The sequence below is a fragment of the Anolis carolinensis genome, chromosome 2, assembly GCF_035594765.1.
Source record: "Anolis carolinensis isolate JA03-04 chromosome 2, rAnoCar3.1.pri, whole genome shotgun sequence".
Lineage (NCBI taxonomy): Eukaryota > Metazoa > Chordata > Lepidosauria > Squamata > Dactyloidae > Anolis > Anolis carolinensis.
Window position 1 is genome coordinate 324,830,178 of NC_085842.1, and position 20,621 is coordinate 324,850,798.

At 43.1% G+C, this 20,621-nt stretch overlaps 1 protein-coding gene across 2 annotated transcripts in view; it reads left to right on the top strand.

Annotated features, from left to right (window-relative positions):
- Positions 1 to 20,621, top strand: part of npr2 (natriuretic peptide receptor 2) — a 93,173-nt gene that overhangs the window by 25,476 nt on the left and 47,076 nt on the right. For both annotated transcript variants that reach the window (XR_010003687.1, XM_062972680.1), the window contains exons 2-3: positions 4,346 to 4,572; positions 16,307 to 16,420. Coding sequence is in view for 1 of the 2 variants with exons in the window: in XM_062972680.1 (XP_062828750.1) it covers positions 4,346 to 4,572; positions 16,307 to 16,420 (341 nt within the window). In the remaining variant the exon portion in view is untranslated. The remainder of the gene's footprint in view (positions 1 to 4,345; positions 4,573 to 16,306; positions 16,421 to 20,621) is intronic.

The following is a 20,621-nucleotide window of genomic DNA, read 5'->3' on the forward strand; positions in this document are numbered from 1 at the left end:
TCACCACCGGGACCACCTGCACTGGTTTCTGCCAGAGTCTTTGCAGTTCAATCTTGAGGTCCTGATAGCGGCTGAGTTTTTCCTGTTGTTTTTCGTCAATGCGACTGTCACCTGGGATGGCGACATCAATGATCCAAACCTTGTTCTTTTCCACAACTGTGATGTCTGGTGTGTTGTGTTCCAGAACTTTGTCAGTCTGGATTCGGAAGTCCCACAGTATCTTTGCGTGTTCATTTTCCACAACCTTTGCAGGTTTGTGATCCCACCAGTTCTTTGCTGCTGGGAGGTGGGACTTGAGGCATAAGTTCCAATGAATCATTTGGGCCACATAGTTGTGCCTCTGTTTGTAGTCTGTCTGTGCAATTTTCTTACAGCAGCTGAGGAGATGATCAATGGTTTCGTCAGCTTCCTTGCACAGTCTGCATTTTGGGTCATCAGCTGATTTTTCAATCTTGGCCTTAATTGTATTTGTTCTGATGTCTTGCTCCTGGGCTGCAAGGATCAGGCCTTCTGTCTCCTTCTTCAGGGTCCCATTCGTGAGCCAGAGCCAGGTCTTCTCCTTATCAGCTTTTCCTTCAATTTTGTCAAGGAACTTTCCATGCAGTGTTTTGTTGTGCCAGCTGTCAGCTCTAGTTTGTAGTGCGGCTTTCTTGTACTGGTTTTTTGTCTGCTGTGCTTTGAGAAGTTTCTGATTTTTGACTTCAATCAAAGCAGGTTCTTCACTTTGCTTGACATCTTCTGCCAGGGCATGTTCTTCTTCTTTGACTGCTTGTTTGACTTGTAAGAGTCCTCTGCCCCCTGATCTTCTAGGCAGATATAGCCGGTCAACATCACTGCGAGGGTGCAGGGAATGATGAATGGTCATGAGTTTTCTTGTTTTTCTGTCCATAATAAGCCTAAGTTGTTATTATTATTATTATTATTATTATTATTATTATTATTATTATTATTAAAACTGGCTGGCAGACCTTGAGATGGTTTTTAACCAGGCCAAAGGGGGTTCCAGATTCCACTAATGGGGGAATGGCTATGAGTGGCAGGCCTTCCTTAGTGGCATTTGACTTTATGGCGAAAAACAAACAGAACAAGAACATGACCCGCAAGTTATTGCTTTCCATGACTGGAAGGAGTTGAATATAAACGAAAAATCTTGTTGATGTTAGAGAGTGCGCAACAAGCCGTTCTCCGTATGGAAAGGCAAGCAGAAAGGCATTCTATTTCTTTCAATATTTTTTTAAAAACTCATTTGCATTCCAAAAACAAAGAAAACAGAAAGAAAACAGAGGGTTTTCATAATATATATTCCTAAAGCTAAGCAGCTCTCTGGCTCGCCACGACGACAAAGACTATCCTACCAGGCTTGCACGCAAGGCCTGTCGATTTATTTTTACCTCTTGTTATCCTACTTCCTTTAGATAACACTGGGTAACCACACTTCTACTTCAACAGCATTTCTCTAAAACCATACCATTCTCATTTGCTATGAAAAGGGACTGAACAAGTCCCAATCTTGCTTGATGTTAATCAAAAAAAGATTTCTCCTTTTGTAGCAGAGGCTGCACGGCCATCTGTTGGGAGTGCTTTGATTGTGTCCTCCTTCCTGGCTGGGTGAATGAAGGTGGCCCTTGGAGGTCTCTTCCAACTCTATAGTTCTATGGGGTGCTGTGAGTTTTCTGGTCTGAAGCATTCTCTCCTGACGTTTCGCCTTTGAAGCTGCAAGGTTATTAAATGCTAATAAAGGTGATCAATTGCAACATTCACACTTTGCCTCAAACAGACAAGAGTTCTTTCTTCTATCCTGGACTTTCCACAGATACAGTAGAGTCTCACTTATCCAACATTCTGGATTATCCAACACATTTTTGTAGTCAATGTTTTCAATACATCATGATATTTTGGTGCTAAATTCATAAATACAGTAATTACTACATAGCATTGCTGTGTATTGAACTACTTTTTCTGTCAAATTTGTTGTATAACATGATTTTTGGTGCTTAATTTGTAAAATCATAACCTAATTTGATGTTTAATAGGCTTTTCCTTAATCTCGCCTTATTATCCAACATATTCGCTTATCCAACGTTCTGCCGGCCCGTTTACGTTGGATAAGCAAGACTCTACTGTATATAAATATAAACCCCACTTGCCTAGTTCCCAACAGACCTCACAACCTCTGGGGATGCCTGCCATAGATGTGGGCAAAACATCAGGAGAGAATGCTTCTGGAACATGGCTGGGCAGCTCAGAAGACTCGCAGCAACCCAGGGATGGTTTCCACTGCGAAACGCGAGGCATACGTATGCTATTATGGATCTGGGTTAGAATCCCTGCATAATTTTTTTGGAATGTTTATTGTATTTAATTTCAATTGATTGAATGTTCTGTATTATTTTTATATGTGTGTTTTTATTGTAAGCTGCCCTGAGTCGCCTATTGGGTGAGAAGGGCAGGATACAAGGACTGTAATAAATAAATAAAATACATAATTTCCATTTAAGATGAGCAAAATCTACTCTGAGATGCATCCCCATCATAATTACAATTATGCTCCTCAACCTTTTGTACTGGTTGCTTTTTTTCTCATTACTTGATATTAATTCAGGGCTCCTCCCTACCTAATGTGACCTTAAACGAATCTATTGCACTTTATCTATTTATGAATTTGTTATTCATAATGTGCACCTTGCTTATCCACTATTGCAACCTCATTGTTTTTAATTCGATGTTTTAATACCGTATTGTGTGTGTGTGTGTTCCCCCCTTCTCGGTTATCTATATATATAAAAGAGTGATGGCATCACGGCGACCAACAAAACAACAAAACTACAGGCCCCCCAACCTCGAAATTTGACAACAACCCATCATCCACGCCTCTAGGTTGATACAACAAAAAGAAAAGAAAAATAAAATCCTAATTAGAGGGAGAGCAATAATTGCTTTTATCCAATTGCTGCCAGTTAGAGGACTAATCTCTGCCCACTTGGTCTCCTAGCAACCAACTCAGCCCAGGGGACAGGCAAACTTAGGCCTCGGCCTGTTCCACAGATTATCAGATTTTAACTGGATTATATGGCAGTGTAGACTCAAGGCCCTTCCACACAGCTATATAACCCATTTAGAATCTTATATTATCTGCTTTGCACTGGATTATCTTGACTCCACACTGCCATATAATCCACTTCAGTGTGCATTTTATACAGCTGTGAAGAAGGGGCCTCATATAATCCAGTTCTAAGCAGATAATATAAGATTATAAATATAATATGTAATAATTACTGTGATATAGAATCATAGAATCATAGAATAGTAGAGTTGGAAGAGACCTCATGGGCCATCCAGTCCAACCCCATTCTGCCAAGAAGCAGGAGATCGCATTCAAAGCGATTAATAATAATACAGAACAATATAATCTCTAAAATGAGGACAGTAAATAAAGAGCAACACTCTGAAAGCATAAGCCACAGCAATGCGTGGCCGGGCAAAGCTAGTTGTGTATATTTTGTTATTGGTTTTGTTAATTGTTCTTTGATATTTCATATTTTATCATTGCTTTGTATTTGATTTTGCTGTAAGCCGCCCCGAGTCCCCTTCGGGGGAGATGGAGGCGGGATATAAATAAAACTTATTATTATTATTATTATTATTATTATTATTATTATTATTATAAGAGAGAATGACAAAACTGAGAGTAAAAGATTTGCATGCTCAAAATGTTAGTTTTGATGTCTGCTTCAGCCTTGATACCTCACCAGAGATTTTACCTGTCTGCTTTTATAATGCTCATAATGACAGTGATAGGGCCGGGCTGTGGCGCAGCTGGCTAGTAACCAGCTGCTATAAATCACTACTGACCGAGAGGTCATGAGTTCGAAGCCCGGGTCGGGTTAAACCTCCGACCATTAATAGCCCCGGCTTGCTGTTGACCTATGCAGCCCCGAAAGACAGTTGCACCTGTCAATTAGGGAAATTTAGGGATGCTTTATGTGGGGAGGCTAATTTACAACACCATAAAACTGCCAGCAAAACACGAGGAAAAGAATGAGGAAGAACAGTCACCAGTGGATGGTGAAGCAACAGCTCCCCCTGTGGCCGGAATCGTGAAGCTGGAAAGATGTTAAAATGCCTCTGTGTCTGTCTAAAACTGAATGTTGTTTGTCTGTTGGCATTGAATGTTTGCCATATATGTGTTCATTGTAATCCACCCTGAGTCCCCTTCGGGGTGAGAAAGAAGGGCGGAATATAAATACTGTAAATAAATAAATAAATAAATAAATAGTAATGCTTGCTCTCATTCTGGCCATCCCGTTGTGTGCCCCCTTCTCAATCTCTGTCTCTCTCCTGGCAGTGATCTACATCTGTGGCCCCTTGGAGATGCTGCACCAGATCCTGCACCTGGCCCAGTTGGAGAGCATGACCGACGGCGACTACGTCTTCTTCTACGTGGACATCTATGGGGAGAGCCTGCGGGCCGAGGGGCAGCGGGAGGCCAAGAAGCCCTGGCAGAGCAAGGAGGGGCCCGGACCCTCGGCGGAGGCGGCGGCGGACAAGGGTGGGCTGCGGGAGGCCTTCCGGGTGAGTAGGGCCAGGACCTGTTATTGTTGCACCCCAAGGCAGCGCGAACACTGGAAACTAGACAGAGACCAATAATCGTATAATATCTTTATTAAAGCAAATATAAATTCAGGAATGCATAAGCAGAAGGGATGAGTGGGAAATAGTCCTTTGTGATGAGGTATGAATAAGTACAAAGAGATGAAGGAAAATGTCCAATATTATTGTCCAAAGTCCAAAACCGAAACACACTCAAACTGTTGGGAAATTTGAGCGGGGAACAACAAGGGAGCAAGGCTGAATAACAAGGTTCCCAGTCACTAGGAGATCGTGGATATCAAGGCAGGAACAAGACGAAGCGAAGATCAAACTGATTCAAGAACAAGGCAAGGAAGTGAATTTACTCCGGTTTAAATCGGGAGTCGCGGCTTGGCTTGGCCGCCAGAAACAGGAGTCTTGGCTTGGTGAAATCAGGGTATAGAGATACAGTTGTCTATTACTAACTGATATACAGGATAGACCACTGGTAACAGACAAATTATAATCCTTACAGGCGCATGAATAATGCAGAAATGAAAATTGTATACAACATTACAACAAACATTATATTCATGTTTGTATGTTTTTTCAATAACAGATAAGTATGTTCAGTAACTGAGTACAACACCTAGTTTCCAGTATTGTACTAAGTGTTGTACTCAGTTACTGAACATACTTATCTGTTATTGAAAAAACATACAAACATGAATATAATGTGTGTTGTAATGTTGTATACAATTTTCATTTCTGCATTATTCATGCGCCTGTAAGGATTATAATTTGTCTGTTACCAGTGGTCTATCCTGTATATCAGTTAGTAATAGACAACTGTATTTCTATACTTATTATAGATTTCTGTGTACTTTAGTGTTGGTGAAATCAGGGAACTGGAGTCGGTGAAGTGTTCTCAGGAAAACGCTACATTGACACCGCAACTTGTCTGCAGTGCCAGGCACTTTTATGGAAGGAAGATCAGATCCCAACAAAGGGAGACCAAACTCCCCAAAGGTTCCCAAGGGAATCTTCTTATCCACAATCCCCTCGAGATGCCAAGTGGTTACTCCTTCTAAGCTCTTGTTTTTCTGATCTCTGGCGATGCAAAAACTCCTTTCGGTTGAAGGCCACGTTCTCTGGGGAACTCTGGGCATCTGGTTCAGCCACGGGAGTAACATCTCCAGTATCTCTCCCAATTAAGGAAGCATCTGAACTATCAACAGCTGGCAGCTGTAACTGAAAGGAGCTGGGAGAACTGGGCAAAAGGTCAGAATAAGCTTCATCCTGGTCAAAGTTCATTTCTGGATCAGGTTCAGAAGCCAAAGGTGGCTGGGGTATGACAGTTATCGTTTGGGGATGCGTGCAGACCTGCAGAAGATTAGTCCTTTGCATGTTCAAAAAAAGAGCAACACAAGTAGTGTCGCACCTCAGGTTAGCTTCACCTTGCTAAAGACACCAGGCTGCACACAGAATGTTGTCTTTTGTAGTTTATTAGCGAATAGGGAAAAGATAGTTCATAAAAGGTGAAAATTCAAGTCTCAAAGATAGTTGCGAAAACAAGGCTGTAAGAAACAAAATCATAGAAACATTAGGCATGAAACATGTTCCTTTCAAAAGAAGCCAAAGTCCCAGAAACGAGGATACAAAGCAGGCTTGGTTCTTGATTCAAGCGAGGAAATTGCTTTGACGAAGATTTCCCTCTCAGCAGACCGTTTTAATAGCATAACATGAAGGCATTTCTTTGTCCTTTGACCTCCCTCTTATTTGCTATTCTAAAAGTTCTGTGCAACCTCCGAAATTCCAAACGACTAGCCCGAAGCGGCCTCATCGTCAAGGCCACAGGGCTCGTTAGTGTTATCAGGCTGAGGCTGGGAGCTGCTCTCCCTTCCTGCTTCTTGCACCTGAGAACCATCATCATTAACAACATCATTCCTTCCCGTGGGAAAACCTCCCTGCTCCTCATCTCCCACAGCAGGAACACCCTGCACTTGAATCCCATAATTCCCATCAGAGACATCCTGAAACTCATCCTGAACCTGAATCCCATCATCCTGAACTTGCATCCCAGAATCCTCATCAGAGTCACACAGAGGCTGAGTCACAACAAGTCTGTCAGGACCCAGGCTGCAGAGCACCAATAACCTTACACGGAGGCCAGAATCTACCTAATATCTTTATTATAGAAATATATAAAGTCAATAAAAACAAGTGAAGAATATAGTTCAGAAGCAGACCTTTCAGATGAGGTCAAATTTAGTCCAGAAATGTATTGTCCAATATAAGATATTAGAGTTCAAAGTTTTAATCCACTTGACCGAAACACACACTTTGCCAAGCAATAGTGTGGGGAAATGACAGAGTCTTTAAAGTCCAAGGTAGCTTGACAACAAGGCTGGAAAATAAACTTGATTCTTGGCTAGATCAAAGACTTGAACGAGGCAAACACGAAGCATGAATAAAGTCCAAGGAAGTCCGTGAAACAAGGCAAGGCTGGAAACTTGATCCGGGAAACAAGGAACTGGGGTTACGAAGTCCACACACGATCTCTCTCCTCAAGCTGAACAATTGACTCCGCAAGGTTCCCCTTGCGGCAAAACCCCTATATAGGGTCTTGTTTTCCCGCCAACAGAACACTTTCCCTGGAGAACAAGGAGCGAAACTCAACTCTGTCCAGATGCATGACTCCTTAGAATTTCTCAAGGGAAGCAGACCTAATCAGCTAGTTGTTTGGCAGCGATTCTGAGACTCCGGCGATTAGCCTCCCTGACTCCTCTATCTCTATTATAATTGTCCTTTCGGGAAAACGGGGGAGAATTCTGCCCAAGGCTTGTTTGGGTAACTTCCTGAGGACAAACATCCTCCAGGTGGAGAGGCTCCGATTCAAGCTGAACCGGTGGAAATCCCATGTTTTCCTCCTCGTCTGTCACAATAGTACTAGGAACGGGACTACAAGGCCCATGAGACATCACAAAGTCGAAGAAAAAGCAAAACTTAAACTTGACTCTTGTGCAGCAGAGTTCATGGAAAACAACATCAACTTCAACACATACTTTCTAATAATAATAATCACAGTTCCTCTGGAATTCCTCTGGTTCCAACCTGTGGTTCATGGACCACCAGTGGTCTGCAAGAACTAAAATACGGTCCGCAACCTCACCATTACTACTACGGATAATAACACAGCCCAACTAAAAAAAAAAAATTCATTTTTAGGCCTGTTCCTGGAGTTATTTGGGTGCAGATGCAGAAAATTGCATTGGATAGACCACATCAGATCTAGATTATTTAATATGGTTTTTTTGTGGGCGAGCATGTGGCAACTACTGGATGGTATATGTTATGTATCAGAAACTAGAGCTGATGTGGTTTATCCAATGCAGCTTTCTGAATCAGCACCCCAAATAACCAAACTGAATCTAAAGTTGATCAAAAACTGATTTGTAACCTTTTGGGTATTAATTTTGGTGAGTGGTCCCTGGTCAAAAAAAAGACTTGGGAGCCATTGTTCTGGAGTATCAAACTCACATATGGTCCTTGCATTTCATTCATGCAATGCTTTCCATCAGAAAGTATATCAATGTGTTGTCGAAGGCTTTCATGGCTGGGATCATAGGGTTGTTGTATGTCTTTCGGGCTGTGTGGCCGTGTTCCAGAAGTATTCTCTCCTGACATTTCACCCACATCTATGGCAGGCATCCTCAGAGGTTGTGAGGCATGGAGAGACTAGGCAAGGAAGGTAAATATATATCTGTGGAGAGTCCAGGGTGTGACAAGAGTCCTTTGTCAGTTGGAAGCCAGCGTGAATGTTTCAGTTAATCACCCTAATTAGCATTGGAAAGGTTTGTCTCTTGCCTGGGGGGCATCCTTTGTTCAGAGTCATTAGCCGTCCTTGGGGCTCCTCTGCCCTCAGAGTGTTGCTTCCCATCTACTGTTCTGATTTTTGGGTTTTTTTAATACTGGTAGCCAGATTTTGTTGTCACACCCTGGACTCTCCACAGATATATATTTACCTTCCTTGCCTAGTCTCTCCATGCCTCACAACCTCTCAGGATGCCTGCCATAAATGTGGGCGAAACATCAGGAGAGAATACTTCTGGAACATGGCCACACAGCCCGAAAGACATACGACAACCCAGAAAATATATCTTCTCCCAGTCTTCATTTCTTGTTTGTGGAGATGAGTAAGGGACAAACTAACAGGCTGCAAGCCAGGAGCTTACATTGAGTAAGCTCAGAGACAAACATTGAGTATGCTCAAAGACATACAACAAACTCTCCCCAGTTTTACCCCTTTGAGAGTGGCCCAAAACTTGCTGACCTTAATTACTCAGCCTGTGGGTTGTAATCAACTAGGGTGAGTTGTTTTCTTTAACACACACACAGACACGGTAGTGATCCCACAGGAACGTAGTAGCCATGTCCTTTAATAGGACGCCTGGAATGAAGGAGGGACGGAGGGAGAGAGGAGTGGGCAGCAAGGGTCCCCTTGACCCCGTCTCCCACCCTCCCACCTGCGCCTGAACCCTGCCTGACCCCCGCTCCTGCCTGGGAGGATTCCTGCCTCAGCAAAGCACCGGAAATTGCTTTGAAATAGAAAGGGAAGAAAGAGCATGGTCCAGGCACTCCATATCAGGGGTCCCCAAACTAAGGCCCGGGGGCCGGATGCGGCCCATCGAAGCCATTTATCCGGCCCCCACGGCACAAGGGCAGAAGGGGGTTGGGCTAAATGACCCAAGGGGTCTCTTCTTCTCTTACAACCCTTATTATTATTATTATTATTGACACAACGACATTGTATGACACAGCAAACAAGATAGACATGCTGGATTCCGTATCACAAAACCACAAGTCGAACTCTTCCCAAGTGTCTAGGACTGTGTGATGTATTTTAGGATGATGCGTGCAGATCCCAGCAGGGTGGCCTTTTGCAGTTGGCAGATTGTAATTTTGTCAATGTCTATTGTTTCCAAATGCCGGCTGAGATCTTTTGGCACGGCACCCAATGTGCCCATCACCACCGGGACCACCTGCACTGGTTTCTGCCAGAGTCTTTGAAGTTCAATCTTGAGGTCCTGATAGCGGCTGAGTTTTTCCTGTTGTTTTTCATCAATGCGACTGTCACCTGGGATGGCGACATCAATGATCCAAACCTTGTTCTTTTCCACAACTGTGATATCTGGTGTGTTGTGTTCCAGAACTTTGTCAGTCTGGATTCGGAGGTCCCACAGTATCTTTGCGTGTTCATTTTCCATGACCTTTGCTGGTTTGTGATCCCACCAGTTCTTTGCTGCTGGCAGGTGGTACTTGATGCATAAGTTCCAATGGATCATTTGGGCCACACAGTTGTGCCTCTGTTTGTAGTCTGTCTGTGCAATTTTCTTACAGCAGCTGAGGAGATGATCAATGGTTTCGTCAGCTTCCTTGCACAGTCTGCATTTTGGGTCATCAGCTGATTTTTCAATCTTGGCCTTAATTGCATTTGTTCTGATGGCTTGCTCCTGGGCTGCAAGGATCAGGCCTTCTGTCTCCTTTTTCAGGGTCCCATTCGTGAGCCAGAGCCAGGTCTTCTCCTTGTCAGCTTTATTTATTATTATTATTATTATTATTATTATTATTATTATTATTATTAACATTGAGGCTGGATGGCCATATGTCAGGGATGCTTTGCTTGTGCTTTTGGTGCACAGAGGCAGATGGGAGTTGGACTAAATGTCCCAAGGGGTCTCTTCCAACCCTCTTTATTATTATTTTATTATGAAACAGCAAGCAAGATCGATATGCTGGATTTTGTATCACAAAATCACAAGTCGAACACTTCCCAAGTGTCTAGGACTGTGTGATGTATTATTATTATTATTATTATTATTATTATTATTATTATTATTATTATTATTATTATTATTGTATGACACAGCAAACAAGATAGACATGCTGGGTTTCGTTTCACAAAATCACAAGTCGAACACTTCCCAAGTGTCTAGGACTGTGTGATGTATTTTTGGATGATGCGTGCAGATCCCAGCAGGGTGGCCTTTTGCAGTTGGCAGATCGTAATTTTGTCAATGTCTATTGTTTCCAAATGCCGGCTGAGATCTTTTGGCACGGCACCCAATGTGCCGATCACCACCGGGGCCACCTGCACTGGTTTCTGCCAGAGTCTTTGAAGTTCAATCTTATTTTACTATTATTATTATTATTATTATTATTATTATTACTATTAACATTGAGGTTGGGTGGTCATCCATCAGGGGTGCTTTGCTTGTGCTTTCGGTGCACAAAGGCAGAAGGGAATTCGACTCAATGGCCCAAAGGGTCTCTTCCAACCCTCTTTTTTATTATTATTGTTGTTATTATTATTATTATTATTATTATTACTATTATTTATTGCTCAGTGGCCAACTATAGTCCGGCCCTCCAACGGTCCGAAGGATCGTGAACTGGCCCCCTGTTTAAAAAGTTTGGGGACCCCTGCTCCATATTCTCCATCCCCTCCAATGCAATGCAGTGCAACTTGTCACTGCTACAGTTGCCAATTCAAAGTGCTGGTCTTGGCCTACAAAGCCCTAAACGGTTCTGGTCCAATTTACCTGTCTGAACGTATCTTCCCCTATGAGCCCACAAGAACCTTAAGATCTTCTGGAGAGGCCCTGCTCTCAGTCCCACCCGCCTCACATGCACGGCAGGTGGGGACGAGAGACAGGGCCTTCTCGGTGGTGGCTCCCCGGCTGTGGAACTCCCTCCCCAGTGACATCCGGCAGGCCCCATCCCTTTTGGGGTTCAGAAAAAACCTGAAGACCTGGCTATGTAGGCAGGCATTTGAAGAATAAGCACGTGTTGGCTTCGACGGGGTCTGAATTACGGCTCTTGTATAAAGTCTGGTGGATGAATGGCATAAGCACTTTGCATTGTTTTAAACTTTGTATATTGTATTTTATGACTATTTTATGATTGTTTTAACTGTTTTAATCATTTTAGTTTATTGTATATCAGTGTAACGGCATCAATTGCCACTTGTAAGCCGCCCTGAGTCCCCTCGGGTGAGAAGGGCGGGGTATAAATAATTGAAATAAATAATAAATAAATATTTGGGGAAATGGGCCCATTATTCCCATGAGTGGGTCAGAGCAGTCCATGGCCACTGCCCTCCCTCCTTGGCACCCGTCAGCGACCTCTTGCTTCCTTTATATTAGGCAGGGGCCAATTTGGTTAAAAAGGAAGAGTATGGTATAGAATATAATACAAGGTAAGTTGTGTTATTATCACACACTTCTATTATAATGTAGTCCCTTAATATGCTACGATTATAACATCAATTTATATTTAAATTTATATTTAAATTGTGCCCCTGGTGGCGCAGTGTGTTAAAGCACTGAGCTGCTGAACTTGCAGACCAAAAGGTCCCAGGTTCAAATCCCGGGAGCGGAGTGAGCGCCCGCTGTTAGCTCCAGCTTCTGCCAACCTAGCAGTTCGAAAACATGCCAATTTGAGTAGATCAATAATTACCGCTCCGGCGGGAAGGTAACAACGCTCCATGCAGTCATTCTGGCCACATGACTTTGGAGGTGTCTACGGACAACGCCGGCTCTTTGGCCTAGAAATGGAGATGAGCACCAACCCCCAGAGTCGGACATAACTGGACTTAACGTCAGGAGAAACCTTTACCTTCTATATAATATAATACAAGCTATCCACCTGGATACTATATATACAGGGTACTTATACTGGATTGTATTTTGTTTGAATAGATACCATAACTAAATTTGACTATTATTTAGACAAACAACAGGAACGAGTTTACGGTTAAAAACCGGGTTAGCTTAAACCCAATCCAGACCTGAGATGGTTTAAAGAATCAGTTACTCACCAATACAGTGTGTTAAATATAAATTGATGTTATAATCATAGCATATGAGGGACTTGGTTGTTGTATGTCTTTCGGGCTGTGTGGCCATGTTCCAGAAGTATTCTCTCCTGACGTTTCGCCCACATCTATGGCAGGCATCCTCAGAGGTTGTGAGGTATGGATAAACCAGGCAAGGAAGGTAAATATATACCTGTGGAGAGTCCAGGGTGTGACAAGAGTCTATTGTCAGTTGGAAGCCAGCGCTAATGTTTCAGTTAATCACCCTAATTAGCATTGGAAAGGTTCGTCTCTTGCCTGGGGAGCATCCTTTGTTCAGAGTCATTAGCCGTCCTTGGGGCTCCTCTGTCCTCAGAGTGTTGCTTCCCATCTACTGTTCTGATTGAGTTTTTTAAAAACTGGTAGCCAAATTTTGTTCGTTTTCATGGTTTCCTCCTTTCTGTTGAAGTTGTCCACATGCTTGTGGATTTATCCATGGTTTATCCATGCCTCACAACCTCTGAGGATGCCTGCCATAGATGTGGGCAAAACGTCAGGAGAGAATATTTCTGGAACATGGCCACGCAGCCCGAAAGACATACAACAACCCTGTGATCCCGGCCATGAAAGCCTTCGACAACATATGAGGGACTACATTATAATAGAAGTGTGTGATAATAACACAACTTACTTTGTATTATATTATATACCATACTTTTCCTTTTTTGCTGTGTATAATAGACATCTGTGTGTTTTGCCACAGGCCAACCTGGACCCTCCAGGTGTTTTGGACTTGAGCACCTTGAAGTCCAAAACACCTGGCGGGCCGAAGTTGGCCCATGCCTGCGCTTGACTCTCGTAAAGCTGTGGCTTCTTGTGTCCTTTCTGTAAAATGCTCTGTTCCTGTTTTGAAAGTGTTATTTCCTCTTTAATTGTGCAGTCCTTACTTTGAAAATAGCTGTCCTACTCCAGAAACTTTGTCTCCATGGCACAAACGATGTTACATTGGTTGAGACTCAATGATGAGGCATTCACTGCAAAACTAGAGCAACATGTGCTAAAGCAGGACGATGTCCCTCTCGCAAGAACAAAGTTTTTGCGGTTTCATAAACTTTCCCCATGTTGTTATGATAGAACCCGTTAGGAAATGACATTTGTAACCCAGGAACGAAAATCATGTTATGTAATTATAATTATTCTGACTGTCAAACATGGACTTCTATTGAGAGAACTTGCACCAAGGTTTGCAATCTTTGAGTCCCCTTCCAGGGAGATAAAGCGGGGTTTAAATAAATAAATATAATAATGACACAACGCGAATGGCAGACCAAGTACAGTAGAGTCTCACTAATCCAAGCCTCACTTATCCAAGCCTCTGGATAATCCAAGCCATTTTTGTAGTCAATGTTTTCAATATATCGTGATATTTTGGTGCTAAATTCGTAAATACAGTAATTACAACATAACATTACTGCGTATTGAACTACTTTTTCTGTCAAATGTGTTGTATAACATGATGTTTTGGTGCTTAATTTGTAAAATCATAACCTAATTTGATGTTTAATAGGCTTTTCCTTAATCCCTCCTTATTATCCAAGATATTCGCTTATCCAAGCTTCTGCCGGCCCGTTTAGCTTGGATAAGTGAGACTCTACTGTAATACAATGTGGATGGGATAGGCTTCATTGTAAGCTAAGACTCACCAGTCAGGGCTAGTGTCTAAAGAATCATAGATTAATAGAGTTGGAAGAGAAAAAGGCACAATCAAAGTATTCCTGACAGATGGCCATACATCCTCTGTTTAAAAGTTTCCAAGGAAGGAGTATCTAAAGAGTAGGTTTTAGTTCCTTGATGGAATATATTGATTAGATGTGTAACTGTGTCCATTTTAATAGAACTGTTTTGGTTCCTGTTTTATGATGTTATTTTATGATGTGTTACTGTGTTCAAGTTGTTGCCTGATGTTTTGGACAACTGACTGTTTTTTGCACATATTTTGGAAATTGCCCTGAGTCCTCTCTCGAGGAAATGGAACGGTATATAAATAAAGTTTTATTATTATTATTGTATGACACAGCAAACAAGATAGATATGCTGGATTTCGTTTCACAAAATCACAAGTCAAACACTTCCCAAGTGTCCAAGACTGTGTGATGTATTTTCAGATGATGCGTGCAGATCCCAGCAGGGTGGCCTTTTGCAGTTGGCAGATCGTAATTTTGTCAATGTCTATTGTTTCCAAATGCCGGCTGAGATCTTTTGAGATCTTATTATTACTATTACTATATTATTATTATCATTATTATTTTATTGTATGACACTGCAAACAAGATAGATATGCTGGATTTCGTTTCACAAAATCACAAGTCGAACACTTCCCAAGTGTCTAGGACTGTGTGATGTATTTTCGGATGATGCGCGCAGATCCCAGTCGGGTGGCCTTTTGCAGTTGGCAGATCGCAATTTTGTCAATGTCTATTGTTTCCAAATGCCGGCTGAGATCTTTTGGCATGGCACCCATTATTATTATTATTATTATTATTATTATTATTATTATTATTAAGTAAGAATCTAAAGAGTAAGAATGTTAAAACAGACTGTTTTAATAACAAATTTTAAACTTGCATCCTACGTTTAATCTCTGTTTTGGAGCTGGAGTCCAAAACATCTGGAGGGCCCAAGTTGGCCCATGCCTGCGTCATAGCCTGTCTTTGCTCCCTGTCTCCTGAATTGCCCCTCTCCTCCTTGGTTGTAGGGCTTGCCTATAATAACCCTATAGTGGTTTCACATTTGTAAAAGCCCCTGCTTCAAAACCAGTGATCTGTACAGTTCTAAGGGAAATGGGGCCTGTGGACCCAAGATCAAAGCATTGGGGGGGGGGGGGTGCCGAATACCTCACATCTGGACTAATTAGTAATTAGTAGCCCATCCTTAAGGTCAGAAGCAAATCCTGGCAAGAAAGGGCCAGATGTGCCCAGTTGCCTTTCTCCTCCGCAGCTCGAGAACACTGACTCCTTGGGACCACCACCCACTTCCCAGCCAAGGCTAAGTGTAAATGGAGGGGAGGGGGTATTGGGACCCTCCCATACATACACTTCCTGTGCTCCCCCTGTAAAGATGTAATGAACGACCAAGGTTCTTTCAGGCAGGGGGAATCTTTTTATCCCACCGCTGCCACCAATTTGTAATGATGCAAACCACCAAAGACCCAGGGAGGAGACCCTTTACTTTAAAGAGTAGCGTAACTTGGTTTAGAATATATGTGACAGAGGCTTAGATGTTGGAAGAACAATAACAAGTTTATTCAGGCAGAAAGCTTAGTGGTTACAATTATGTTTCTCACGTAGAGGTATTCATATTAACAGTTACAATATTAGAATGAGATGAATTAAGCTCTCTAAAGTGTCACTTCTTTTACTCAAAGTAGTTAAAACCTATTCCTCTACTCCTTTCCAACTGTTACTTCAAAACTTGGACTATCCAGTGACTTTAAACCACAGTCACCCCTGTGATATACTATCACAGATCCTCTGTGCCTTACCAGGTCATAGACTACATTAAATAAGTCACCAAACTTATTTAAAAACCGACTCAAAATGAACAATTGAGCCTCCTTGATCCCATCAACCTGGAATCAATCTTCCCTGTGCCTCCTCAGAGCACAGACTGACTTTCTTTTTTAAACTCTGCACTTCTTCCACTAAATGGCAGTTGGCTCCGCCTACTTCTCCATGGCAACCAGCCTCTGAGTGCTGAGATGCAATGACTGTAATACTTACCCTTTTAAAACATAAACACACAATTAAACATAATATCTGTAAACCAAAATTCGTACTTCATTACACCTCCTTTTTCAGCCATCTTCTTTTTCCCAATTTGCAGACGGTGCTGGTGATCACCTACCACGAGCCCCAGAACCCGGAGTACCGGGTCTTCCAGAACCAGGTGATCCTGCGTGCCCGGAGGGACTTCCAGGTGGAGCTGAACGACTCGCTGGTAAGACCCTCCCCACAAATGCACACTTTGGCTGCCCTTGCTTCCCACGGTCCTTGCAATAAACAGAAAGCAGGAAGACCCCAGTCTGGGGTCACAAGTTGATTTTCTGAATGGATGGGGGGCTTCAGGAGCTCCCACACACCTTTCCACAGGTGCAAAGAGCAGTGGTTGAGGGCAGTCACTTTGGGATGGTTTTGAAGTCTATGAGGAGCATGTGCATGTGTGCGTGTACGGATGTTTCCAAGGTCTCAAGTCTTGGCCTCAATATCAGGATGGGAGAGCACTGCTTTGAAAAGGGCATACATGCTGTCGAATGCTTTCATGGCCGGAATCACTGGGCTGCTGTGAGTTTTTTGGGCTGTCTGGCCATGTTCCAGCAGCATTCTCTTCTAACGTTTCGTCTGCATCTGTGGTTCATGGCATCTTTATAGCTTAGTTGACAGTGAAGCAAGCGGAGTGTACATATACATATGGAATAATGTCCAGGGTGAGGGGAAGAACCCTTGTCTTTTTAAAGCAGGTTTATGCAGTTGCAGTTGGCAAGCTTGGGTAGCATGAGTAGCCATGAAACTGCAAAGTCAATCAGTGAGGGTAGCTGCCACCCTAGCAAAGACTTTTCTCATGTGTTGTTTCATGGCTGGAATCTCTGGGTTGTTGCAAGTTTTCCAGGCTGTCTGGCCATGTTTCAACAGCATTCTTTTTATCCTTTACAATTTTATCTTGTAAATCGTCTAGAGCATCTTGGATGGAGGGCAGTTAATAAGTAATTACAGTAGAGTCTCACTTATCCAAGCTAAATGGGCCGGCAGAAGCTTGGATAAGCGAATATCTTGGATAATAAGGAGGGATTAAGGAAAAGCCTATTAAACATCAAATTAGGTTATGATTTTATAAATTACGCACCAAAACATCATGTTATACAACAAATTTGACAGAAAAAGTAGTTCAATACGCAGTAATGTTATGTTGCAATTTCTGTATTTACGAATTTAGCACCAAAATATCACGATATATTGAAAACATTGACTACAAAATGGCTTGGATTATCCAGAGGCTTGGAAAAGCGAGGCTTGGATAAGTGAGACTCTACTGTAAATGATGATGATGATGATGATGATGATGATGATGATGATTCTCTCCTGACGTTCTGCCTGCATCTGTGGCTACTGGCATCTTCAGAGGTTCTGCTGGCAGGAAGTCAAGTGGAGTGTATATACACCTGTGGACTGTATGTCCATGATCCAGCAGCATTTTCTCCTGATGTTTCACTTGCATCTGTGGCTAATGGCATCTTCAGAAGTTCTGTTGACAGTGAAGAAAGTGGAGTGTATATATACCTGTGTAATAATGTCCAGGGTGGGAGAAAGAACCTTTGTCTGTTTGTCTGTGGATGTTGCAGTTGGCAAGCTTGAATGGCATTGGGTAGTCATGAAGCTGCAAAGTCAATTGGTGAAGGTATCTGCATAGAGGTAGCCTGGCCTCTGTTGCCTGTTGTATTTCCACCCAGAGGAAACGTGTTCTTGCCGTACATCAAGGGAACCACTGACTGCATAGGGGAGCTGACGAAGAAACACAACCTACAAACAATCTATAAACCCACTAAGAAACTTCAGCCCTCCAGGTATTTTGGACTTCAACTCCCACAATTCCTAACAGCCAGCAGGGAGTTGAAGTCCAATATACCTGCATAGAGCAGATACCCTCACTGATTGACTTTGCAGCTACTCACGTCGGCTAATTGCAACATTCACACTTGCTTCAAGCAGACATGGGTTCTTTCTCCCGCCCTGGGCATCATTCCACAGATATTATATATCCAGTCCGCTTGCTTCATTGCCAGCTGGCTGTTAGGAATTGTGGGAATTGCAGTCCAAAACAACTAGAGAGAGGGCCCAAGTTGGCCCATGCCTGGGTTGAAATGATGGCATCTCCTTGGAATGTAATGGAGCCTCCTTCTCTGGAGGTTCCTAAGCAGAGGCTGAACGGCCCTCTGCCGGGAGTGGTTTGATTCTGTCCCCTTGTGGGGCCGAAAGGGGTGGGACTGGACGGCCCCTGGGGACTACAATTCCCTGAAAAGCAAAGAGGACCTTTCCCATGTCCCTTATGGAACTCCCTGCCACCGCGGTTAATCTGGGATTCTTGGCCCCGTCCAAGGCCAGCTGGGCCGGTTCCTGGAAGGCAGGAAGGCCAAGATTTCGGGCCAAAGGTCAGGACGGCTGTTTGGATGTCTTATTTACTCTCCCGTCCGGTCCGTCCGGAATGCCTTTCGGGGAAGCTTCTGGGGCGGGGCCCGAGGGGAAGGCCTCTGGGTGTGAATGCGAGAAGGAAACAGCCCTGGGGGTGAGGACAGGGCTAATCGTAGAAACATAGTTGGAAGGGACCCCCAGGGGCCATCCAGCCCAACCCCATTCATCCAGGCAGGAAAAACGCAGTCAAAGCATCCCCGACAGATGGCCATCCAGCCTCTGCTTAAAGATTTCCAGAGAAGGAGATAGAAGGAGGTAGATAGATAGATAGAGAGATGGGAGTCTAGAATTGGAAGAGACCCCTGGGGGCCATCCAGTCCAACCTCATTTTTCTAGGCAGGAAAAATGCAATCAAAGCATCCCCAACAGATGGCCATCCAGCCTCTGCTTAAAGATTTCCAGAGAAGGAAATAGAAGGAGGTAGATAGATAGATAGATAGATAGATAGAGAGATTTCTAGAATTGGAAGGGATCCCCAAGGACCATCCAGTCCAACCCAATTCTTCCAGGTAGGAAAAGCACCATCAAATCCTTCCTGACAGATGGCCATCCAATTTCTGCTCAAAGATCTCCAGAGAAGGAAATAGACAGATAGGATAGATAGATAGACAGACAGATAGATAGGTCAATGGGATTCTAGAGTTAATCCCAATCCCAATCTGCCAGGCAGAAAAAGCACCGTCAAAACTCTCTCAACCGATGGCCATCCAGCCTCTGCTTAAAGACCTCCAGAGAAGGAGATAGAGGGAGATAGATAGATAGATATATATATAGATAGGCAGACAGGATTCTAGAGTTGGAAGGGACCCCAGTCCAACAGTATTCTTCCAGGCAGGAAAAGAACCACCAAAGCCCTCCCGACTGATGGCCATCCTATTTCTGCTTAAAGATCTCCAGAGAAGGAGATAGGTAGGTAGGTAGAGAGAGAGAGAGATAGGATTCCAGAGTTGGAAGGGACCCCAGGGGATTTCCAGATGCTGAGGCAGAGAGTTCCACCGTTGAACAACTCTCCTTACGCTCAGGAAGGTCTTCCTAATGTTTAAATTGAATACCTTTTCCTATGAGGAGAGGTGAGGGTTTGCTCATGTAATAATAATAATAATAACAACAACAACAACAACAACAACCTGCTTTGATTGAAGTCAAAAATCAGAAACTCCTCAAAGCACAGCAGACAAAAAACCAGTACAAGAAAGCCACACTACAAACTAGAGCTGACAGCTGGCACAACAAAACATTGCATGGAAAGTTCCTTGACAAAATTGAAGGAAAAGCTGATAAGGAGAAGACCTGGCTCTGGCTCACGAATGGGACCCTGAAGAAGGAGACAGAAGGCCTGATCCTTGCAGCCCAGGAGCAAGACATCAGGACAAAGGCCATTAATAATAATAATAATAATAATAATAATAATAATAATAATAATAATAATAATAATAGGAGAAGACCTGGCTGTGGCTCACAAATGGGACCCTGAAGAAGGAGACAGAAGGCCTGGTCCTTGCAGCCCAGGAGCAAGCCATCAGGACAAAGGCAATTAATAATAATAATAATAATAATAATAATAATAGAAGACCTGGCTCTGGCTCACGAATGGGACCCCGAAGAAGGAGACAGAAGGCCTGATCCTTGCAGCCCAGGAGCAAGACATCAGGACAAAGGCAATTAATAATAATAATAATAATAATAATAATAATAATAATAATAATAGGAGAAGACCTGGCTGTGGCTCACAAATGGGACCCTGAAGAAGGAGACAGAAGGCCTGGTCCTTGCAGCCCAGGAGCAAGACATCAGGACAAAGGCAATTAATAATAATAATAATAATAATAATAATAATAATAATAATAATAGGAGAAGACCTGGCTGTGGCTCACAAATGGGACCCTGAAGAAGGAGACAGAAGGCCTGGTCCTTGCAGCCCAGGAGCAAGCCATCAGGACAAAGACAATTAATAA